Source organism: Microchirus variegatus (genome assembly GCF_963457635.1).
Source record: "Microchirus variegatus genome assembly, chromosome: 21".
Taxonomy (NCBI): domain Eukaryota; kingdom Metazoa; phylum Chordata; class Actinopteri; order Pleuronectiformes; family Soleidae; genus Microchirus; species Microchirus variegatus.
Window position 1 is genome coordinate 10,074,282 of NC_139822.1, and position 26,040 is coordinate 10,100,321.

Consider the following 26,040-nt stretch of genomic DNA (forward strand, 5'->3'; position numbering starts at 1 on the left):
ACAGACTAAAACATGTGGGTTCATATTTGAAAGGTTTTCGATAAAAACACTGTTTTGTAACTTTGGAGCTGTAGTTTTTTTTTCTAGTTTATGGAAGTGGGACACACACACACACACAAACACACACACACACACACACACACACACACACACGATCACATGACTCGTCTGTTTCTGAGTACGTTGAAAAAAACAAACATTTCCTTTGTTTTTTTATTATAACTGAGGCTGTAAATCTCCTCTCAGTCCACATGCATGAATATTAACATGTCAAACACATTCTAGTCACATTTAGAGAAGATTACAGCTGCGAGAAAAGGGGGAGGAGCTACAACACCAAGACGTGACGGGAAAAGACAAACATCTGCGACGCTAAAGGGAAAGTCGTACGCGAGCGCCCCCTGCTGCTGGGAGCCAGCCTGAGACTCCGCTAATCTGATCTACGTCAGATTAAAGGCCCGAATAAAAATGTGTTAAAAATGTGAGTGCAGTAGCTGGCGTTCGACCAGAAAGGGGCAGCAGACACACGTTTGATATCATTTCCAGTGCTGGGCGCGCTAACAGCGATTAACGGCGTCGACGTTCACGCGTGACGACTGATCGGAAAAAGGACGCTTGTGACGTCATGTTTACGTGACTCCCGATCGTTAAAATGAGTCTCTGAAGTGACGCTAACGTTTAAAAACAGAGGCACACATACGCAGTACACAGGTACGCTAACGGTATTTGTTAGCGCTGCTCTTTTCCTTTAATAAACGGACCGCTACGCACGTCTTTTTTCCGGTCAGTCGTCGTGGAAACGTGCCGTGCGTTAACGCGCGTTAGCCTAGCGCCCAGCGCTAATCATTTCAGACACTTCCTTCAAACACTTTATTCTGTTAATCTTAAGCTGACATAGATTTTATGACACGAGTCAAACGAGACGAGCAGCTGCTGCGTCACCGAAGTTCACTGTGGACTTTGGTGTGGGAGAGTGAGCGCTTCACAAAGTGAGATAGAGACGTGATCTCGGGCCGTTTTTCTCGGTTCAAAACAACTCGGACTTTGTATTCGTGCCGCATCGTCCGCGCTCCGTGTACCCGCCGTTCATTCGTCTTTCCAAAATAAAACCAGAAATAAAAAAAACACTGGATTTAACCAGTTTGTTTCTTTTTCTAGTTTTATTTTGAAAAACAAATGAAAACGGCAGGTACACAACTATCCCTTTAAACATGAAGGTCATGTTAGGTTTTCATTCACAGAATGTGTGTGTGCGTCTCAGACGTGAAAACAAAAACAAAAACAAACACCTTTCATCAACCACCCGACGTCCACGAGTCACGGGAACGTAAACAATCGGCGACGCTAACCAAACTTTCTCCGCTCTTCTGTCCGACTTCCCGGCGTCTCTGCAGCGGACGAGGCGTCTTTTTAAAAAAAAAAAAAAAAAAAAAAAACGTATGTTCAAACGACACCAAGGTTACCACGGTTTTCACGAGTCATGCTAATATACAGGAGCTAGAGTTCGGAAACGAGACGAACAAAAACAAAAAGAACAAATCAATGAATTAGCTTTGTTCAAACGCGCCGACGTCCTCCCAAACCGCGAGTTCCAGCCGCGTCGCAAGTATAGCAATAACGTCGGAGCGCCTTTTCTTTGGACCTTACACGTGGTGCAGTTACAACTTAGACCAGCAGGGGGGGCGCACGTCGACCCAAACCACGGGAATCTGGAAGTCGGAACCGGGAGTGACGTGAATTCCCACGTTCACCCAAAAGAAGGTAAAAAGTCGGAAACACGAACCCGTCTCGGGCTCGCCATCGTTAGCGATTCTTAGTGGTACCTGTCGCTAGCTCTGCGTACCGCGTGTACGATTTACTGCGAAACAAATGCGACAAAACTGCTATTAGCGGTAAAAGTAGCATCGTTTTGGAATCCTAACTCTGGGGAACGTGAGGTTGCTGAGAGTTTCAACGACGGTGACGTCAACAACATCAACGACAAAAACGTTTCGCTCTTCCGTCCGACTTCTCGTCCGTTTCCTGTTAGCGTCTCTGCGCTGGACGAAGCATCGGCATTTTCTTTTTCGTTTTTAAAAAAGAGTTAAAACTGCACCAAAGTAAATTTGTTCCCTTTGTCGTAAGAATTGTGGCTTCGCACATTTGTTTTTGGATTTGCAAAAGTGTTTTTTCACTTCCGGGCCACCGTACCGAGCAAAGCAAAAGGGGCGGGGCCAAAAGGGTAAATGAAGGCGTGTCCACAACGAAAGTGCGAAAGATTGCGAAGTCAATGTAAACATTTACGATACCTTAAGATACGACTGTAGACAAATGCCGAGCCAAAGTGATCTTTGTTTCCGCTGTGATCACAACTTTTTTCCAGTTCCGACAATTCTACGACAGATTTGCGACATCGGGGGAAAAAAACAAAAAAATCAGAAACAAACTTCATTTGGCGATCGGATCAACATTCCAGAGCGGCGGCCATTTTACATTTGTCTGTTTATGAAAGTATTCAACAAAAACCTGTGACGAAGTAACACGAAGTAACGTAACGTGAAGTAACGAGCACACGCGGAAAAACACGCACAATCGTCCCATCCTCAAAAGAACAACGAAAAAAAGGCCCCTTCAATAGAAATGTCCGTTGTCCTTCGTCTTCTTCTTTTTCACGATAAATAAAGGATACGTACGTCTACTGTTTTAAAAAAAATGGCCGTAAGAAAAAAACTTATCAAAAAAAGAAGCGTCCGTCAAACGAGGCTATACCATCCTGGAGTTAGTGTCCGAGGAAAAGTGTCCCAGGTTTTGTTTTTGTCGCCGCCCTCTGTTGTTTTTCGGACATTTCCTGGAAAGACAGAGAAAAATGTACAATTTTAATCAAAAAAACAGAAAAAACAACCTCTACTTTTTGTAACGGCGTTAGCATTCAAGCTAACAAACATCTGTACCAGTACTTAGCACTTGTTAGCATTCAAGCTAACGGACATCTGTCCCAGTACTTAGCACTAGTTAGCATTCACGTTACCGGAATTATGTCCCAGTACTTAGCACTAGTTACCATTCAAGCTAAAGGACATCAGTCCCAGTACTTAGCGCTAGTTAGCATTCAAGCTAACGGACATCTATCCCAGTACTTAGCACTAGTTAGCATTCAAGCTAAAACACATCAGTCCCAGTACTTAGCACTAGTTAGCATTCTAGCTAACGGACATATGTCCCAGTAGTGAGCACTAGTTAGCTTTCAAGCTAACAGACATCAGTCCCAGTACTTAGAACTAGTTAACATTCACGCTAACAGACATCTTTCCCTGCAGTTAAGCCCTTCGTTTTACACGATGCTAACATGTTTGTACCTCGTGATGCACATCACCACGGCGACGATGATGGAGATTTGCACGGCGCCGATGATGGCGGCGATTAGGACGTAGTGAAGCTTCTGTCCACTGGGGACGACGTAGAGGATGTTGAAGTCCTGAGGCTCGTCGCACTGTTGGCCTTTGTAGCCTGTGTCGCATCTGAGACAAACAGGAAGATTGTGTTTCAGGCTCATCTCTCCCTGTGAGCGCTCCCTGATGGACAAACTTGCTACTGGTACTTCAGTGACTGACCTGCAGGTGGCGACGTTGTTGTTGATCTCACATTTCCCATGAACACAGAAGGTGTCGGCACAGGGGATCGGCATCCCGGCGTAAAAACCATCACCGTGATCCAGACCTGTGGTTTCTGAAGAAAACGCCACGCGTTTAAAATATGAATTTAGCTAACTGCTATTATTCGCAAAGCTTCTCACAGCTAACATCAGGTAAGATCGGCTAATATCATATAATAACAGCTAACACTAGCTAAAAGCAGCTAATAACAGCTGACATCAGCTAATACCATCTAATAACAGCTAACATCGGCTAATAGCAGCTTACATTTCAGTCTTTATGATGCTAACATGTTTACATTGCACTCATTAGCATTTAGGGCAGCAGGCTTTTATCGCTAATGTTATTGAGCATTCGTCAATGGAGTTTAATGTAGCAAATTTATTAGCATAGCGCATAGACGTTTCATTGCAAACTAGAAGTGGACTTAGTTAGCACGTTAGCACAGGGAACAGCACATACACATCATAACAAACATGCATTTTGTTTTTATTGTCAAGTAAAACTGCATGTATATATATATATATATATATTGTTTTTACATACATATATGCTGTTATATAACGACATGAGCAGCTAAATAATCAAATAAATACTCAAACATCTGTGAGTGCATGTGAAAAAACATGAATAAAACATGGATGTTGCAACAACACGTTAGATTTAATTTGCTAAATTTATGTTTGTTATAAACAGTCTGTGCTATTTTCTGTTAAACCAGACTGTGTGTGTGTGTGTGTGTGTCAGCGTTAAGTGCTGGAGTGTGTTTAAATATTCAAATATTCAAATCAAAATAAAGACTTTGACGGCACAGAGCTGCTTCTCCTCACTGAAGATTCACTGCAGCTGTAAAAATAATCTGTGCTGCTTTGTAGATATATATTTATCACGTCTTAAAATTAAAGAATCACGGATTTATCTCAGAATCTGAAAGAGATAAAAGAAGTAAAGGACTTTTATTTTGACGAGCTTCAGCTTCAGCTTCAGTTTCTAACAGAACGGATCTCGTTTGACTAACTTTGATTCAAGTGGAGATTTTTAACACTTTTATATTTCTACAACTTTACCATGGTCACGTGTTCTCAACAATCTGTCCACGCTTTATTTTACTATCATGATGACATTAGGTCCTTTATTTTGAAAGGACTCATGATGAAATTAGGTAATTTTCTTACCCAGACCTTTATTTTGAAAGGAGTCGCGATGAAATGTAGTAATTTTCTTACCTGAGACCTTTATTTTGAAAGGACTTATGATGAAATGTGGTCATTTTCTTACCTGAGACCCTTATTTTGAAAGGACGTATGATGAAATGAGCTTATTTTATTACCCGAGACCTTTATTTTGAAAGGACTCGTGAGGAAATGCAATAATTTTCTTACCTGGGACCTTTATTTTGAAAGGACTCGTGATGAAATTAGTTAATTTTATTTCCCCAGACCTTTACTTTGAAAGGACTCATGATGAAATATTATACTTTTCTTACCTGAGACCTTCTTGAAAGGACTTTTCATTTTCTTTACTTGAGACCTTTATTTTGAAAGAGATTTTGATGAAATGAGGTAATTTTCTTACCTAAGACGTTTATTTTGAAAGGACTGCTGTCGTCTTTCCTCCCCACCTTTTCTTTATCAGCTGTGGAGACAGAAGGACAAGAGACATGAGACATGAGGACACATGTTCTCGTCTTTATCTCATTGAAAGACAAACTTTTCCAACAACCGCTCACTGTCCCACACCAAAGTCCACAAAGTGTGAGATCACATGATCACATGACCCTCCGCTCACCTGGACACCTGCCCAGGTGTTTGACGTCGATCTGTTCCTGTTTCATACACGAAGCTTCTCTCACCAAACACGGGTTGTTGTACGAGTTCCCATCGGTGGAACACACCGGGTTTTCATTGTGACCGCTGCAGTCGATGTTACATATGCACCTGAGGAAGAGGAGCGTCGTCATGGCGACGGCTAACAACGGCTAACAACGGCTAACAGCGGCTAACAGCCAGTCATTCAGTCACTCACCACACGTCCTCAGAGTCTTCGTCACACTCCGCTCCGTATTTACACGTACTGCACTTCGTGAACTTCTTCCCGACGTCTGACGCTGAACCTTCATCGTCTGCGAGAAAAGGGAAGTAATTACCTTTTTTTAAATTAAACTGAGTTTCATTATGGTTGCTAAGCTAAGCTACATTATGGTTGCTAAGTTACATTTTGATCGCTAAGCCAAGCTACATTATGACAGCTATACTACATTCCATTTTCTAAGATTAAGATTAAGAACCCTTTAAGTGTGTGAGTTCTGCAGTGAGTTAGTGAACACACGGCACACAGTGAGGTGGAGAACATGCTAACCCAGCGCAGTGAGCTGCCATGCCAGTGAGCGGCGCTCGGGGAGCAGTGAGGGGGTTAGGTGCCTTGCTCAACAGCACTTCAGCTGCGGACTGGTCGGGGATTGAACCGGCTACCCTCCGGCTCGAAGCCCTAACCACTAGGCCACAGCTGCCCTATATAAGCTGGGCTACATTATGGTTGCTAAGCTACATTATGGTTTCTAAACCAAATTATGACGGCTAAGCTACATTATGACAGCTAAACTACATTATGATGGCTAGGCTACATTATATTTCTAAACTAGGCTACATTATGGTTGCTAAGCTACATTTTGACAGGTAAATGATAATGATGATGGAAAAATTAATGTGTGTGTGTTCAGGACTGGAGTGTGTGTGTGTTCAGCAGAGTCAGCAAAGACACAAAGAGTCTCTGCTGCAGATCCTCACTGATCGATCACAGCACACACACACACACACACACACACACACACACACACACACACACACACACACACACACACACACACACACACACAGGCCAAATCAATAATCACCAGTTCATTTATTCATCATTAAATCATTAAGACGTTGGTAAATATTTACTGTTGGTAACCATGGAAACCACCGCCTGAACTACCCCTTTAAGCTACACAGTCATGTAGCATAGCTATCATAATGTTAGCTTAATTTAGCAATCATAATGTAGCTTAGCGATCATAATGTAGCTTAATTTAGCAATCGTAACGTAGCTTAGCTATCATGATGCAGCTTAATTTAGCAATCATAATGTAGCTTAGCGATCATAATGGAGCTTAATTTAGCAATCATAATGTAGCTTAGCTTACTGATCATAATATAGCTTGGTTTAGCTGTCATAATGCAGCTTAGATTAGCAATCATAATATAGCTTAGCAATCATGACATAATGCAGTTTAGCTTAGCTGTCGTAAAGAAAGCTACGTTGCTAAGTTACGTTGCTAAGCTACAAACATGTTTCATAGCTAATCTCCGAGGGTTGACCACTCTCAGACTTTAGAAAAACATGAACTTTTAATGAACTTAAAATAAAAACCTTTAATAATAAAAAAACTCACCGTCTCCGTCTCCTGAACCAGAACCTGGATCTGTGAACAAGAGACACGTCACACATCCTCTTTTCAAAATAAAAGCCCACAATGAAACTGAACCCCGGTGTTTTCAAAATAAAAGTGTCTGTGTGTGTGTTTGTCTCTGTGTGTGTGTTTGTCTCTGTGTGTGTGTTTGTCTGTGTGTGTGTGTGTGCGTGTTTGTCTGTGTGTGTGTGTGTGTGTGTTTTTGTCTGTGTGTGTTGTCGCTGTGTGTGTGTGTGTTTTTCTGTGTGTGTGTGTTTGTCTCTGTGTGTGTGTGTGTTTGTCTCTGTGTGTGTCTGTGTGTGTGTGTGTGTGTTTGTCTGTGTGTGTGTTTTTCTGTGTGTGTGTGTTTGTCTGTGTGTGTGTGTGTGTTTGTCTCTGTGTGTGTCTGTGTGTGTGTGTGTTTGTCTGTGTGTGTTTGTGTGTGTTGTCTCTGTGTGTGTGTTTGTCTGTGTGTGTGTGTGTTTGTCTGTGTGTGTGTCTGTGTGTGTTGTCTCTGTGTGTGTGTGTGTTTGTCTGTGTGTGTGTGTGTTGTCTCTGTGTGTGTGTTTGTCTGTGTGTGTGTGTTTGTCTGTGTGTGTGTCTGTGTGTGTTGTCTCTGTGTGTGTGTGTGTTTGTCTGTGTGTGTGTGTGTGTGTGTGTTTGTCTCTGTGTGTGTGTGTTTGTCTAGGTGTGTGTGTTTGTGTCTGTGTGTGTGTGTTGCCTCTGTGTGTGTGTGTGTGTGTGTTTGTCTCTGTGTGTGTGTGTGTGTGTTTGTCTGTGTGTGTGTGTGTTTGTATCTGTGTGTGTTGTCTCTGTGTGTGTGTGTTTGTCTGTGTGTGTGTGTGTTTGTGTGTGTGTGTCTGTGTTTGTCTCTGTGTGTGTCTGTCTCTGTGTGTGTGTGTGTGTGTGTTTGTCTCACCAGTAGAACAGGGACCATCAGACACTCTAGAGATCAGTCTCTGTTGTTTACAGGACGCTTGTCTCCTGTAACACTCGTTCTGGTACGTGTCCCCGTTAGAGCCACACACTGGGATGTAGTTTTTGTGACACTGGAAAACACACACACACACACACACACACACACACACACATAGTGAATGAGTGAGTCCTGTCTACACGCACACACACACACGCACACACACACTCACCTGAAACTGACAGACACATTTGAGTTGAGCTCCGTCGTCTCTGCAGACGCCTCCGTACCTGCAGGTGGCGTCATCACACACTCGCAGGTCACTCTTCTTCTCTGACAGGTCTGCAACACACACACACGCACGCACACACGCACACACACACACACACACACAAACACACACACACACTGATACCCTTAAATCAGGTCTTAACTGTCTAAAAGGTCCTTAAAGGTCTGGTTTCCATGACTGAAGACTTACTCCAAACCTGAACCAGGTCGACACATGCTGCAGTCAGTGAGCGCCCCCTGCTGCTGAGAACCAGCCTCACACACACACACACACACACAATAAAGACGTAAACGTGTGACGTCGTAGAAACTTAAAGTGACGTAGATCTTTCGTTTAGTGGCTAAAATCATTTTTACGTTTCTTCATATTTGACCAAACGTTTCTCATGATCAGGAAAATAAATCAACTTCATAAAAAGTTAACAAATCTGATTAAATCAGCTGTGATCGAGTAAACAACTGTGACACTGACAACACGTACACAATGTCGAAGAATTTCGTAAAGAATCTTGTAAAGAATGTCATACGGAATTCCTTAGGGAATCTCGTACACAGTCTCATAAAGAATCTCGTAGAGAAATCCGTAAATAATCTCGTACACAATCTTGTAAAGAATCTCGTAGAGAATTCCGTAAAGAATCTCGTAAAGAATCTCGTACAGAATTTCGTAAAGAATTCCATAGAGAATCTCGTAAAGAATTCCGTAATCAATCTTGTAAAGAATCTCGTACACAGTCTCATAAAGAATCTCGTAGAGAATTCCGTAAATAATCTCGTACACAATCTTGTAAAGAATCTCGGAGAGAATTCCGTAAAGAATCTCGTAGAGAATTCCGTAAATAATCTCGTACACAATCTTGTAAAGAATCTCGTAGAGAATTCCGTAAAGAATCTCGTAAAGAATCTCGTACAGAATTTCGTAAAGAATCTCATAGAGAATTCCGTAATCAATCTCGTAGAGAATTCCGTAATCAATCTCGTAGAGAATTCCGTAATCAATCTCGTAAAGATTCTTGTACAGAATTTCGTAAAGAATCTCGTACAGAATTCCATAGAGAATCTCGTAAAGAATTACGTACTCAATCTCGTAAAGAATCTCGTACAGAATCATGTATCACACACAAAATATCGTACAAAATCACGCAGAATCTCAGTCTCAGACTCACGCACACTCAGTCACGCGCAGTCTGAGACTCACGCACACTCAGTCACGCGCAGCCCGAGACTCACGCACACTCAGTCACGCGCAGCCTCTCACCTGCGCACTCTTTGCCTCGACACTCTCCGCTCTGTGGAGAATAAGAAGCGGTGGTTTGGTGCAGCAGCAGAGACACGCAGAGCAGCCACCGCACACTCCCGCACCAACTCCCGCAGGAACACCGCAACATGATGATGATGATGATGAGGAGGATGAAGAACGTACACACGCGCGCGTGCAGGAGCAGAGACGATAATCCAGAGAGAGAAAACAGCGCGGCCTCCTCGCGCTATGTCCGCTGACAGCAGAGGAAGAGGAGGAGGAAGAGGAGGAAGAAGGAGTGTTCAGGAAGCGGCGGGTGCGCGAGGAGGAGGCATCTTCATCATCATCATCACCTTCACCATCACCATCCGTCCTTCTCTTCGCTCTGAAAATCCTCCAGGAAGAGGAGGAGGAGGAGGAGGAAGAGGAGGAGCGGTGGACGCGGCGTGCGTCCTGGACGCGGCGTGCGTTTTCCGCGCGGTAACGAAGCGGAGACGCGGTGCGGTGATCACAACGCGTCAGCGGCAGCGACGACGCTGCAACCACAACAAAGAGAGGAGGAGAGGCTGGTCACGTGAGGGGATGCAACACACACACACACGCGCGCGCACCACCTCCACGCCCCTGACGCACGCGCGCGCGCACGCGGACGGACACACGGTGAAGAAAAACAGTGAGATTTTAACCATCACTGATCAATAAGTTTTTATTTATAGGAGCTTCATCATCATCATCATCATCTGTGTGAACACATTAAAGGCAGATGCTGACTGCTGTGAGCGCCCCCTGTTGCTGAGAACCAGGCACTGAGTGTTCGTAAACCACTCACTCTCCCACACCAAAGTCCACAGAGAAATCCAGTGATTTTAGCTCACAGGGACACAGGAGCTGCTGGTCCTCTGCTGCCTCGTGTGGTCACTTTGTGTCACTGAAATGTGTCGAAATGAATTATTTTGAAAGCTGAATTTTAGAGAATCAGTCATTGTAAGTTAGTGATGGAGGCAGCAGTGGATCAACAACTCCTGTGAACTCCTGTGTGCTGTGATGTTAAAATCACTGGTTTACTCTATGGACTTTGGTGTGGGAGAGTGAGTGGTTTACAAACTTCAGTTGACACAAGGAAAAAGTGAAATAAAGACATGAACATGTTCTTAAGATATCACAGACTAGATTTTATGACATGATTCTTTTGTTTTGGTGCTAAAATCTGTTTTTCTTTGTGTTAAACTGAAGTTTATAAACCACTCACTCCCTGCACCAAAGCCCATAGAGAAAACCAGTTTATTTATGAATTTATGTTTGACTGTTTATTTCAAATGATTAAAATCACTTTCGTGTCATTTTTCAGCTTCTTAAATGTGAATATTTTCACGTTTCTGTCATTTTTCAGCTTCCTAAATGTGAATATTTTCATGTTTCTGTCATTTTTCAGCTTCTTAAATGTGAATATTTTCACGTTTCTGTCATTTTTCAGCTTCTTAAATGTGAATATTTTCATGTTTCTGTCATTTTTCAGCTTCTTAAATGTGAATATTTATAATAAAAGATAATGTAAAAATGTGTATTTTATTTTGTAGGAATGACTAAGAATTCAACATGTTCTGAACCAACCAATTAATCGATTCATTGGAAAAATAATTGACCGATGAATTAATAAAATAAAATAAAATAAAATAAAATTAAATGATTTAAAAAATATGTATATATATATATATATATATATATATATGTATATATATATTTTTAACAAACATTAAAGGGATAGTTCTGTTTTTTTTCGAGTGTTTGTTTAAAGTACTGAGAGGAAAAACAGAGAAACACCCACTCTGTGTCTACACGGTGTGTGTGTGTGTGTGTGTGTGTGTGTGTGTGCGCGTGCGCGCGCGCGCGTGTCCACATCGCTCACTCAGATTTCCGACAGTCCCTGAATGCACCGCACGCGCCGTATCCTCTCACACACACTCACACACACAGTCGTTCCCGGACAGTAGAAGAAGGACCGAGCGGCGCCGTGACGAGCAGCGGCCACAGACGCGGGGATTCACCGTAAGTCGCCGTCGCTTCTTTACGTGTTTCTTTTAAACGTTTATTTCCAGCTGAAGTGAGGAAGAGGAAGAGGACGCGGCTCTTTAGCTCCGCACGGCGGTAGCATCGCGGCGGCGGCAGCTGCGGCTCAGTTTCCGGGTTTGTCGTGTCTGTGCACACGGCACCGCGCTGGTGCGGAGCGCAGACCCAACGTGCTACTGTTTACCTCCGCCGTGTGTGTGTGTGTATTCGTGTGCGGTTAGAGTGTTCGCTCATACCGCGGGAAACCGCCTCTTTTACCGTGTTAGCGGCGTGGTTCGTCCGCCAGACTCGGGCCGCCGGGCCTGGGCCCCAGTGGTCCGGCATTTGTCGGCGTCCACTTGCCCGAGATAATGTCACCACCGCACAACCGCAGCTTGCTGCCAAGCTAACGCCGCAAAATCACAGTTTGTACGTGAAGATGTTAAGCTAGTCGTGCTAACAGCGTTAGCATTTAACAGTGGACCGCTGAGGACGAGCCAAGATGGCTCCGCCAGCCGCCTTCTCTAACCAGACTCCGTTAAGGAAACGTTCAATTTAACACCTCTCTCTGCGTCACATCGCGAATATTTAAAATAATGTATTAAAACAAGTGTCGGTGGGTTTTTAAGATGCTTCGGTGCACTTCGGCTGGTAAACCAATGGAGAGAACCATCGAATAGTAGGTTTTTTTAAGCGCCAAATCCAAACATACTGTACATCTTCTCTGTACATAGTCAGACAGAAACCATGACAACGGGGGCCACGTACAGGGCAATTTGATCTGAAGTGACCCGGAGCAGTAAAATAAGAGAATAAAACCCTTTGTTTTACATTCACGAAGTATCTTTTCTCTTTAAAAAAAAAAAGATAACATTAAACATGTATTTTATTTTGTAGGAATAACGACTGTAGTGAAAGATAACATAAATAACATGTATTTTATTTTGTAGGAATAACGACTGTAGCGAAAGTTAACATTATTAACATGTATTTAATTTGTAGAAATAACAACTGAAACGAAAAATAACATAAAACATGTATTTTATTTTGTAGGAATAACGACTAATGAAAGATGACATAAATAACATGTATTTTATTTTGTAGGAATAACGACTGAAATGAAAGATAACATAAATAACGTGTTTTATTTTGTAGGAATAACGGCTGAATAGAAAGATAACATAAAAAACATGTGTTTTATTTTGTAGGAATAACGGCTGGAATGAAAGATAACATAATAAGGTGTACTTTATTTTGTAGGAATAACGGCTGGAATGAAAGATAACATAAAACATGTATTTTATTTTGTAGGAATAACGACTGTAGTGAAATATAACATAAAACGAATTTTATTTTGTAGGAATAACGACTGTAATGAAAGATAACATAAAACATGTATTTTATATTGTAGGAATAACGACTGTAGCGAAAGATAACATAAATAACAGGTATTTTATTTTGTAGGAACAACGACTGAAACGAAAAATAACATAAAACATGTATTTTATTTTGTAGGAATAACGACTGTAGCGAAAGATAACATAAATAACATGTATTTTATTTTGTAGGAATAACGACTGGAATGAAAGATAACATAAAAAACATTTATTTTATTTTGTAGGAATACAGACTCCCCTTTAATGGGGACAAGAAATCTCTGACAGAACCAGACTGAATAATGTGTGTGTGTGTGTTCACACACAGAAAACAGCAGCTGTTTGGTAAATACGTGGGTGTTCTTTGTAATCTGTACCCGGATTTCAGCATAATCTGTGAAACGGTTCTCCGCCTTGTCGTCCAACTGTCCTGTAATGGTATTTTCATTGGTGTTAATCCCTTTAAGAACCCCTGTGTGTCTGGGTGTGGGTGTGTGTGTCTAGGTGTGTGTGTGTGTGTCTGGGTCTCTGGGTGTGTGTGTAGGTAAAGTCCAGCAGCAGCTGTGGGTGATAAGTGTGTTTACACACCTGCTCAGTGTATTTTTACATCTGCTCCAAACTTATAAAACACACACTTCTCTGAACTTTGGGACAGAACAAGACGTTTGAGAACATCGTCATTTTCAGGTTTGACAAATGCTGAACAACAATTTTACACGTTTTATTGACCGAAGAACTTGTTAATGGAGGAAATATTCGTTAGTTGCAGCCCTTGTATTTTATTTTGTCGGAATAACGACTGAAATTAAAGACAACATAAAAACATGTACTTTATTTTGTAGGAATAACGACTGAAATGAAAGATAACATGAAAACATGTGTTTTATTTTGTAGGAATAACGGCTGGAATGAAAGATAACATAATAAGGTGTACTTTATTTTGTGGAAATATCGACTGAAATGAAAGACAACTTCGAAACATGTATTTTATTTTGTAGGAATAACGACTGAAATGAAAGACAACATCGAAACATGTATTTTATTTTGTAGGAATAACGACTGAAATGAAAGATAACATAAAAACATATATTTTATTTTGTAGGAATAACGACTGAAATGAAATATAACATAAAAAACATGTGTTTTATTTTGTAGGAATAACGGCTGGAATGAAAGATAACAGAATAAGGTGTACTTTATTTTGTAGGAATAACGACTGACATGAAAGACAACATAATAATATGTATTTTATTTCGTAGGAATAACGACTGAAATGAAAGACAACATAAAAATTTATATTTTATTTTGTAGGAATAACCGAAGATAACTGGAGAAAATAATCGTTAGTTGCAGCCCTTGTCTTATTTTGTAGGAATAACGACTGAAATGAAAGACAACTTAAAAACACATGCTTTATTTTGTAGGAATAAGGACTGAAATTAAAGACAACATAAATACATGTGCTTTATTTTGTAGGAATAACGACTGAAATGAAAGATAACATAAATAACGTGTTTTATTTTGTAGGAATAACGGCTGGAATGAAAGACAACATATGTATTTTATTTTGTAGGAATAACGACTGAAATAAAAGTCGTCCCATCTTTCCCTTCTTTTGGAATCACAGTTATAATAGCTTCCCGCCAAGAAGGTGGAATCTCTCCTTTCCTAAGGACCCGATTGAAAGTTCTGAGCAACAACGGCAATAATGAGTCACCAAAAGTCTTATACCATTCTGCTGTAAACCCATCAGAGCCTGGAGACTTGTTAGGGTTACGTCTAGATATTGCCCCTTGAAGTTCTCTGATTGTCACATCGGCTAATAAAGCTTCATTCTGATCTTCTGTAATAGTCGGGAGATTAAGGGATTCCAGGAGAGATTCCGGTGACGGGTCATTCGGGCATATAGATTTTTATAATATCTTTCAAAACAACTGTGAATGTCTTGGACCTCATGTTTCATTTGTTTGGTCTTTAATTTTACATACTACCCGCTCTGCTTAGTTTATATGCAAGAATATTGGCTGATTTAATCCCTACTTCATAATACCTCTGTTTTAAAAAGGCCGAGAAAGTAGACTGGATACACCATCTTTTCACCAACTGACCGCCATCTGGAGACACATCCGTTCCAGCGGAGAGTTTTTCCCCTTTTTTTGCCCCTCATTTTTATTAGCGCTGCTTTGATGGTCAATATTGGACAGTACAGCCATGTTTTTGAGCTTAAAATTAATTAGTACACTGAAGGATAGTTTTCACCCCCGCAAAAAAAAAAACTAGACAAAATTTGACACTAAACCTCGACAGTCAACTCTCAAAATGCCGTGTAATTCCCGTCCCTAGTTATCGTTATCGTTTCATTAAAAAGAAAAATAAAGTTTGCGTTATTTGTTTACATTTTAACCGGCTCAACTACCAGCAATACGACAGGATGTAGCGACAATTGTCGGTCTATTACTCGCGTGAAAAGTTACCCTCTCGATGCTGCTGTGTTTTTCCAAAAAATCCAAAAGTGTTTCTAAATAAAAACGAATAGCTGAAGTGTGTAAGTGCGGCGTAGCCAACGGTGTATTGATCCGGCGTTGTTTCAGCACCAGGGACAGTGCATGTTAAATTTGGGGTCGCGACTCAAAAAGGTTGAGATCCACTGCAATAGGGTATCTTTTTTATGTTTTCATGTTTGTAGGAATAACGGCTGGAATAGAAGACAACATAAAAACATGTATTTTATTTTGTGTGAATAACTACTGAAATTAAAGAGAACAAAAACACTGGGTTCCATTTGTCGTCTGGAATCGAGGTCAGGGAAATCGGATTCCGGTGTAAATGGAACATGACACAATCTGATCTACTGGACTTCCGTCCACAGGTGACATCACTTCCTGTTTGTGAAAGTCCCCTTTGACCGTGATGGCGAGTGACGCGACGAGACAAGCTGCGGCGGCCACGACGGTGATCCTCCTCGTTGTGAGTTTGTCGGGCCGCGGTTCTTCGTCTGGATCGGGCGGCGGCGTCACGTCCGCCCCGGAGGTGAACGGCGGCGTGCGCTTGGTGTCGGCCGTGGTCGACCCGCAGATGGCGGAGCAGAGCCAGAGGCGACACCTGGAGGCGCTGTTCAACAGGTGAGCGGACGCGCGATCGCACACAGGGTCATGGGGGGAGTTTCTTACTCCTGAAGCGCTAATTTCGCCGACGATCACGATAACGTTTTGGCCAAACCGGGCAGGTACGGAGAAAACGGCAGCATCTCTCTGGACGGGTTGAAGCGCCTGCTGCAGCGCGTGGGCCTGGATCGTTTCAGGACCGTGACGGTGCAGCATCACGAGCAGCTGGACCAGCACCACCACGGCCACGACCACGACCACCACCACGGCCACGACAACAACTCGCATGACCAGAAACGCGGCCGCGGCGAAGCCTCGCAGCCGGGGAAGTTCCCCAAGAACCGAGACGACGACGACGATGATCCGGACGGCGCGCGGGGGAAGAAACGGGAGAACCCAGAGAACCAGCAGAACCTTTACCTGAAGAAGACCACGGCGGTGCAGGAGGAGGTCGGCGCCGCGGCGGTGTACGATGCCCAGCTGTCGGCGAAACGAGGGGGAGACCAAACAACCAGAGCTGCCGTTACCAGGGCAACGGTGACGGAGGGGGAAGATGATCACCATCACGACCACGATCACGACCACGTGAACCGCAGCCTGGCGAGTGCAGAGGTACGACAGTAACCATGGGTTTCGATTGTTCCATTCCACTTTCTTAAATTGGCGAGTTCAAGTTTCACACCTTACTGAGCTGAAGTTTGAAAAACCACTCACTCTCCCACACCAAAGTCCATAGAGAAAACCGGTGATTTTAGCTCACAGGGACACAGGAGCCGCTGGTCCTCTGCTGCCTCGTGTGGTCACTTTGTGTCACTGAAATGTGTCTAAATGAAGTATTTTAAAAGCCGAATTTGACAGAATAAGACATTTTAATTTACTAAAGGAGGCAGCAGTGGATCAACAACTCCTGTGAACTCCTGTGTGCTGTGATGTTAAAAAATCACTGGTTTTCTCTATGGGCTTTGGTGTGGGAGAGTGAGTGGTTTACAAAGTTCAGTTTAACAAAAGGAAAAACAGACTCGGTTAAAACAATCTACGTCAGTTTGAGTCTACGATATCTACGTCACACGTTCACGTCTTTATTTCACTGTTTCACAGACTTTAACAACAGGAAGCTGAAGTTTGTAAACCACTCACTCTCCCACACCAAAGCCCATAGAGAAAACCAGTTATTTTAAACATCACAGCTCACAGGAGTTCACAGGAGTTGTTGATCCACTGCTGCCTCCATCACTAAATTCAAATGTACTATTTTGTAAAATTCGGCTTTTAAAATTCTCCATTCCAATGTATTTTAGTGACACAAAGTGACCACACGAGGCAGCAGTAGACCAGCAGCTCTTACAAACGTCAGTTTCCTGTCTCACAGTGAGATAAAGACATAATAGACTGAAACGCACATAGATTTTATTCGCTGTGTCTTTTGTTAAGAGGCTAAAATCAGAGTGTGTGTCTGGTTCTCAGCAGCAGGGGGCGCCCTCCTGTGTATCAAACTGGAGAATTTTTTTTTAGTATGAATTTAAAATCAGAACATAGCTGTTTTTCCTGCAGTGCCTGAACGCCTCCGGCATCCTCTGGTCACATGGGATGTCTCAGGAAGTGGGCTTGGCCCTCGGAGACTTCAGCTACCTTTGCCCCGCCCTCCTGAACCAGATGGATTCTGGGGCATGCATCGTACACGGACACAAGCAAAAAGGTTTGATGCCAGTTTTTATGAAAGGAAAAAGGAAGGTTGTTATTGTTTTGCTCAAGCATGAAATAATCAGATTTCATAAAGTTCTGTTTAATCACGTTTTTTTCCCCCCTCCTTTCTTCTTCAGACGACCAACATCACAAACACGCTCACAGTCACCATGGTAACCACAACCACTCAGACCACGACCACAGCGAGCGCGCAACTGTGGAGAAGAACATCGCAACAGGTAACGTTGTTAATCTGAGATTAAATTAAATTTACCATCATAATAGTCGGCATCGCCCTGAACAAGGATCAGTTGAAAATATTTGAAAATCTCTTAAGGAATAATTTTCATGAATTTTTGAAATTCAGGAAATGATCCATTAGCTCTGATGCACTTTGACAGTGAGCTGACTTCTCAAAAAAAAAAGTATCTCGGAATGGGTTGAAATTTACCGTCACAATAGTCGGCATCGCCCTGAACAAGGATCCGTTGAAAATATTTGCAAATCTCTTAAGGAATAATTTTAATTTACAATATATCTGTGTGTGTGTGTTACAGCGTGGATCGGTGGCTTCATCTCCATCACCATCATCAGTCTCCTCTCGCTCCTCGGCGTGGTCCTCATTCCGCTCATGAACAGAGTTTTCTTCAAGTTCCTCCTCAGTTTCCTGGTGGCGCTGGCAGTCGGCACGCTGAGTGGCGACGCCTTCCTCCATCTCATCCCTCACGTGAGTGGACGAGGGGGCGGGGCTTGGTGCGGAGCGTGTTCCTCCTGTTTAAAGCAGTAAAAATGACGTTTGTGTCTCTGCTGCCGCTGCTTCAGTCTCAGGGAGGACACCATCATCACCACCACGAAGAGGACTTGGGGACAAACTTGGACGAACATCACGTCCACGGCGAGGAGGACGGAGACCTGGACGCCGTGTGGAAGGGCGTGACGGCTCTGGGCGGAGTGTACATCATGTTTCTCATCGAACACTTTCTGACGCTGGGGAAAATGTACAAGGACAAGAAACAGAAGGTGAGCGCTTCAGGGAGCTTCAGAGAGCTTCAGGGAGCTCCTGAGGACGTTTGTGTCTCACTGTGAGACGGGAAAGTGAAATTAAAGAACTCTGTGATCTGTTGTCTCTCAGGTCCAGAAGAAGTGGGAACAGAACGCAGTGGAGAAGCAGACGACGCTGGCTGAGAACGACCTGAAGGCACCTGATGGTGAGATGTTGTCAAATGTCTTTTAAAGTATGACTTTTTCTTACACTTTGGACAAAAAAATGTAGATACAAATGTTTTTGTAAAAATTCGGACGACATACTAAATTATGACTTTTTCAATATTTTGGCCGAAAACTTTAGACAAATTTCAAACTAACAAATTTCAACAACTCTTTTTTTTTGTCAAAATTTGGATGAACAATTTCGATACATTGTTTTTTGTCAACATTTGGACGAAAATTTCCGACAACTTTATTTTAGTAAAAATTTTGACGACATAATGTATGGCTTTTTTTTTTTTTCACATTTTGGACAATTTTTTTCCTGACATTTTTGGTCAAAATTTGGACGACATACCCCACAAACTGAAATTATTCACATTTAAGAAGCAGAACAATCAGAGATTTATTAACTTCACGTTGACTTTTATTTTCTTTTTTTCCAGACGTAGAGACAAACGGCGCCGGGACCTTTGGCGACCACCCCGGCGCTCTGCAGGACGGCAGCGTGGCGGAGGAAGAGCAGGTGATGTTGGCGTCGGGCAGCGCCGCCGCAGCCGCCGCCGCCATCACCTACACGGACGAGGACTGCGAGAACAAGTGCCACTCCCACTTCCACGACACGGTGGGCCAGGCCGACAGCATGCACCACCACCACCACGACTACCACCACATCCTGCACCACCATCACTCGCAGAACCACCACCCGCACAGCCACGCCCACTCCTACTCGGAGCAGCACTTCCAGCAGGCGGGCGTGGCCGCGCTCGCCTGGATGGTCATCATGGGAGACGGACTGCACAACTTCAGCGACGGCCTGGCTATCGGTGAGTGAAAATAAGAGTGCCTCTTTATTACTGCTCGGCACATTAACGGCGTCAACGTTAACGAGCTACGCGTTTCCATGACGACTGACCGGAAAAAAGACGTGCGTGGCGTCATGTTTACATGACTCCCGATTGTTAAAATGAGTCTCTAAAGTAGGCTAACGCTAACGGCGCTAAAGGAGCTAACGCAGCTACCGGAGCTAACTGGTAAACGGTGCCTGGACTCCAGTGCCGCAGTACGTAAACATGACTCTTTAAAAAAAAAAAAATTGATTCTGGGACATTTTATATGGAATCTCAATCGTAGTAAATGAGAATCACGATTCTTATGTGAATGGATTGTTTCTGTTTGAGTGACACGCGGTGGTGTTGTGGTGCAGGGGCGGCGTTCACAGAGGGTCTGTCCAGCGGCCTCAGCACATCCGTGGCCGTCTTCTGTCACGAGCTGCCTCACGAGTTAGGTAAGACAACTGACCTTTGACCTCTCACGCCCCCTCCCCTCCCCTCACACGCTAATATTACGCTCAACAACGACGCAAACACATTTTTTTTTTCTTCCCCAGGTGACTTTGCGGTGCTGCTGAAGGCCGGCATGACGGTGCGTCAGGCCATCCTGTACAACGTGCTGTCGGCCATGATGGCGTTCCTGGGCATGATCACAGGTATTCTGATCGGACACTACGCCGCTAACATCTCCATGTGGATATTTGCACTCACAGCTGGACTCTTCATGTACGTGGCTCTGGTGGACATGGTGAGTGGACGCATACCTCTGAACGCACACCGCTGAACGCACACCTCTAAATGTGCACCGCTGAACGAGCACTCCGGAACAGGCACCGCTGAACTTGCATCGCTAAACTTGCACTGCCGAACACACCTCTGATCTGGCACCGCTGAATGCACAACGCCGAACGCGCCCCTCCGAACGCGCCCCGCCTAACGCACCGGCCCGCCTAACGCGCCCCGCCTAACGCGCCCCGCCTAACGCACACCACTGAACGCATCTCCGAACTCGCACTTCCAAATTTGCACTGCCGAACGTGCACCGCCGAACGCACATCTCAGAACTCGCACACCTCTGATCTCGCCCCACCGAACGCGCACCTCCCAATGCACACCAATGAACGCATCTCCGAACTCGCACCTCCAAATTTGCATTGCCGAACGCGCACACTTCTGATCTCGCACCGCTGAACGCGCCCGACCTAACGCGCACCTCCGAACTGTCACCACCCAATGCACACCACTGAACGCATCTCCGAATTTGCACCGCCGAACGCACACCTCTGATCGCGCACCTTCGAACGTGCACCGCCGAACGTGCACCGCCGAACGCGCACCGCCGAAAGCGCACCGCCGAACTCACACCGCGGAACGCGCACAAGTACAAGTAAAAGTCCTGTTATAAAAATGTACTCAAGTTAAAAGTAACTTGTTTAAAATGTTCTTGGAGTAAAAATGAGTCACATATTACCGAGGTTCTGTTTTTTATTCTTAATAACCTGATTCAAGCTAATGAGTAGATGCTAACATGTTGTGACCGTGTTGTTTCAGCTGTTGATGGTGTACGTCGCTAACGTCTGATTCTACTTGACTTTGTTGTGTTTGAGTGAAGCAGCTGTCAGGACCAGATGACACACACACACACAAGTCTGTGTCATCTGCTGTCTGCGAAACACAGTGAAGTCTGTGTGTGACACTGACCTCTTGTGGCCACGTTACTGCGCTGCACTCTGTAAAGCTGAAAATTGTAATACTAAAATGAAAGATGACAAGTTTTTATTTTGTAGGAATAAATACTAAAAAGAAAGATGACATAAAAGCTTTTATTTTGTAGGAGTAACTACTAAAATGAAAGATAACATAAAAATCTGTATTTTATTTTGTAAGAATAATTACTAAAATGGAAGATAACACATTTTTTATTTTATTTTGTAGGAATAACAACTGAAATGAAAGACAACATAGAAACATGTATTTTATTTTGTAGGAATAACGACTAAAATGAAAGATAACAAAAACTTCTATTTTGTAGGAATAATGACTAAAATGAAAGATAGCACAAATACTTTTATTTTGTAGTAATAAATACTAAAATAAAAGACAACAAAAACTTTTATTTTGTAGGAATAACTACTCAAATAAAGAAAACATAAAAGCTTTTATTTTGTAGTAATGTCTACTAAAATGAAAGTTAACATAAAAATCTGTATTTTTATTTTGTAGGAATAACTACTAAAATGAAAGTTAACATAAACATCTGTATTTTATTTTGTAGGAATAATAACTGGAATGAAAGACAACATAGAAACGTGTATTTTATTTTGTAGGAATAATGACTAAAAGGAAAGATAACACAAAAACTTATATTTTGTAAGAATAAATGCTAAAATGAAAGACAACAAATACTTTTATTTTGTAAGAATCAATGCGAAAATGAAAGCTAACATAAAAAACTTTATTTTATTTATTTAATTTTAAAATCTTTGAAGCTGAAGTAAATTGTTTGGACAGGAAGTCGTCTTTGGGACGTCAGAGAAAATCTACATTTTTTTTTTTTTTTTTTTTTTACAAAGAAATATAGTGTATTATTATTATGATTATTATTATTATTATTATTATTATTATTATTATTGTTATTATTATTATTATTATTATTATTGTTCTTATTCTTCTTCTTTGTTTCCAGGTACCAGAGATGTTACATAACGACGCGGGCGATCACGGCTTCAGTCACTGCGGCTTCTTCCTGCTGCAGAACGCTGGCATCCTGCTGGGCTTCTGCATCATGCTGCTCATCGCCATCTTTGAGCACAGGATCCAGCTGGACCTGGGATACTGAGGGGGGGGCGGGACGAGGGCTGGGGGGGGCGGAGTTTAGTGCTCCGCGTGAGTGTCGCGTAGCTCGTAGCTAGTAGCTAGTAGCGAGTAGTTCACTTTTTTTGTTTGTTTTTCCCCAAACATGAAGTCGTCGTAGAAAAGATGGAGGATGTTAGAATTTTTTGTTTAAAAAAAAAGCACTTGATTTGTACGACTGATTCTGAAACGCGATCAATCAAAATGCTGCGTCGTGGTGCGCTAACGCCACATTTTTACACCAATTGTGTCACTCCGTTCACCGACGCGATGTTGTGAAGATTTAGTAACACGCGGCGACATTCACTCACACACGGGGGGAAATGTTAGTGAAACGTAAAGATTATATTAATTGTAGTATTTTAACAATTTTTGTTACAGATAGATTTTTTTTTTTTAACTTTTGACTTTTTTTATAAAGTTATTTTGGCCTTAAAGGTACAACGCACAACATCTGACGCCTGGAGACGCGAGGAAAGATTCAGTTGATAAACCCTACGTCGGGTTAAGTCTACGATGTCGTAAGAACACGTTCACGTCTTTATCTCAGTGCTAAACTGAAGCTTGTAAACCACTCACTCTCCCACACCAAAGTCCATAGAGAAAAGTTGTTGATCCACTGCTGCCTCCACCACTAACTTACAATGTCTGATTTTGCAAAATTTGGCTTTTAAAATCCTTCGCTCAGATTTACTTCAGTGACACAAAGTGACCACACGAGGCAGCAGAGGACCAGCAGCTCCTGTGTCCCCGCGAGCTAAAATCTGTGGTTTTCTCTATGAGCTTTGGTGTGGGAGAGCGAGTGGTAAAATATCGTAGACTTAAACTCGCATAGAGTTTGCGAACTATCCCTTTAAAGCCAGTATTTTTTTTTCTAGCGTAGGCAGCTCAGCACTAACTAACTAACGCTTCGTAAATGGTTTCATGTCACACGTTTAGGTCAATTTTCACGCTGACATGTACGTTATTACCATACGTGTTTGGGCTTTTGCGTGTGTGGGCGGGGTTTATTAACGCTAATGAAATCACGTCAAAACTCGCAGCTAAGTGTTTTATTTATCGTCGTTTGTCTCATTAAAGCTGCGGTCAGTGATCTCGTCGTGCTCGTCACCGCCGATTCGGAATCTTGTTACGAATTTCAGGAAAATTCACGCAAAATTATCAGCTCAAGTTTAAAGGAAAATTTACTTGCGCGACTAAAGCGAACATCGTGAATTTAGCCTATTTACGTCGCCCAATGTTACTGATGTGAAAATAGGTTTGTTACTTTGTTTTTTGCTTAAACACGATGTGCACTTGCTTGCCTAATGCTAAGCTAACTAACTTTGTAGTTAATAAAAAAGTAAAACAATTTTTTTTCAGTTAGCTTTTGCTACGTCAGGTAATCCGATTTTTGTTTTTTTCTTCTGCCCAAGTTGAAATATTTTTACTTCAGTGACTGACGCGAACATTGTACATTTATTTGTACGTAAACTGGATCTTTTTTGTTGTTTGTTAATTTGCGTTACTCGAGTAAATGCTAAGCTAACTGCCTTCATAGTAAAAAAAAAAAAAAGCGATAGTAACGCATGTTTCCAGGTAGTTTAACCTTTACGTTAAAAGAATCGCAGCTCCAGTTAGCTTTAGCTACGTAAAGAAATGTTTACGTATTTATTTTTAGTTTAATTATTTTTATTTGAAGTGAACATCGTGAATTTTGTGTCTTCATTCCGCTCGATGCTAGCGACATCTACCCTTTTTTTTTCTACGTAATCTTGTTGCGTAAACTTTGCTCACTACGTTAACGTTTTTGCGTGAGAACTTTGTACAACAGACTTTTTACAGAGTGAACGGCTGGTCGGTAAAAATCGTCCGATTATCGAACCGTTTTTACGCAGATTTGAACTGAAGGAAAATCACTGACTGCAGCTTTAGTTTGTTGTTATTTAAATAAAACTGTTGTCGTCATGGAAACATTTACACCGACGCAACTACAAAAAAGGTCAAATCTGTTTGCGATAATTATCCGATCATGTTACGCGTTTATCTGTTGTTGTCGGGCGAAAAAGAGAAAATATATTGAAACAAATGTTTCATCGTGCTGTTTGTTTTTGTTTTTTTTAACACAAACAAATTCTTTAGAAAAAATTGTTTAAAATCAGAAAAATCAACGTTTAAAACAGTTTTGTTTTTTTTACTTCATTTTATTTTGAAAAACGTTCAAATATTTGTTTCTCTGAAGGTTTTTTTTGTTTTTGTTCCTGATCTGTCCAGAGTTTGTCTTTTGTCTTCTTTTGTCGTCTGTTTTTTGTCTTCTGTTGTCGTCTGTTTTCTTTTGTCTGTCTTTTGTCTTCTTTTGTCTTCTGTTGTCTGTTGTCTGTTGTCTTTTGTCTTCTGTTTTCCGTCTTTTGTTGTCGTTTGTTGTCTTTTGTCTTCTGTCTGTCCTTCACAACATTCCTGATTAAATTAACTACATGAAAACTTGATGTTGATTTTTTCGTATAACGCTTTCTTTTTTAAAATTTAATTTGTTATTGTTGTCATTATTATTATTATTATTATTATTATTATTAATAATAATAATAATAATAATAATAATATATGTAATAATACGGATCCGTCCGTGTGAGCTTTTTATTTAAACTTATTTAAATCTCACAAAAAGAAAGACACAATGAAATGAATTCATTTGACGTCGAGATTTTAAGACTTTTATTCAAATGTTGAGACTAAAACTAAATAAAAACATAAACAATAACAGATTATGTCAAACTTCACAGACGTGGAGATTTTCTATCATTTAAAAAATAGAAAAACTTTGGGATTTTCCTGCAATGCTAACAAAACAATGCTAGTGTTAGCACGTAGCGGTAGAAAAAAAAATTTGTGACTTCATTAAACATCCTTCACATAAAACGTCCTTATTTTTCTGCTCAAATGATCAGAACAGGGTAAAGCTAGTGCTAGCGTTAGCATAAAGGCGGGGCATCTTAACTTGTTTTATGCTAACAAAATTCCCATCCTTGCAAACAAAAAGTGTATTTTCATATTTTCTTCAATGATTAAATATATGTTTTATTTGAGTTTGAGGCTAAAAAACAAACGTTTATAGAGATTATTGACACAATTGTCGCTTGTTTCCGTGCAATGAATCATTAATGCTAACAGGCTAATGCTTACATCGTCAGGATTCATAATTGTGGGCGTGTTTAAATGTTAGCATGAGTCAGCAGGATCAGTAGCAGCTGCTCGTGCAGAATTTTCTGAAGAAATTCCCAAAAAATTTCCCACTTTCCGCATCAAGCCGACCTTTTCTTTCCTCTTCTGCTGCTCCTGAGACGACTCCTCGTCGGTTTTCTTTAGCTGCTCTCCTCTGGCGACCTCAGAGATGATCTCTGCTCTTTCCCTCATCGCCTGCAGAGAGCGCACTCGAGCCTGATAACCTTCCTTG

The 26,040-nt window shown here is 42.0% G+C and overlaps 2 protein-coding genes across 2 annotated transcripts; one reads left to right on the plus strand and one right to left on the minus strand.

Moving 5' to 3' along the window:
* Nucleotides 1–252: 252 nt before the first annotated feature.
* tmeff1a (transmembrane protein with EGF-like and two follistatin-like domains 1a) lies at nt 253–9,880 on the minus strand. The gene is made up of 10 exons (XM_083907728.1): nt 9,528–9,880; nt 8,211–8,320; nt 7,982–8,111; nt 7,066–7,095; nt 5,658–5,754; nt 5,421–5,569; nt 5,208–5,267; nt 3,591–3,705; nt 3,336–3,497; nt 253–2,827 (listed from the first exon to the last, which is right to left on the minus strand). Exons 1-10 carry the CDS (start codon nt 9,655–9,657, stop codon nt 2,743–2,745), a joined length of 1,068 nt encoding a protein of 355 aa, XP_083763854.1. The 5' UTR covers nt 9,658–9,880; the 3' UTR covers nt 253–2,742.
* A 1,610-nt stretch (nt 9,881–11,490) lies between these two features.
* On the plus strand, nt 11,491–25,035 carry slc39a6 (solute carrier family 39 member 6). Its single transcript, XM_083907724.1, has 12 exons — nt 11,491–11,555; nt 15,801–16,053; nt 16,158–16,647; nt 17,587–17,731; nt 17,856–17,957; nt 18,276–18,445; nt 18,541–18,738; nt 18,851–18,926; nt 19,371–19,751; nt 20,132–20,212; nt 20,315–20,505; nt 22,444–25,035. Exons 2-12 carry the CDS (start codon nt 15,842–15,844, stop codon nt 22,594–22,596), a joined length of 2,199 nt encoding a protein of 732 aa, XP_083763850.1. The 5' UTR covers nt 11,491–11,555; nt 15,801–15,841; the 3' UTR covers nt 22,597–25,035.
* The last annotated feature ends 1,005 nt before the right edge of the window (nt 25,036–26,040 follow it).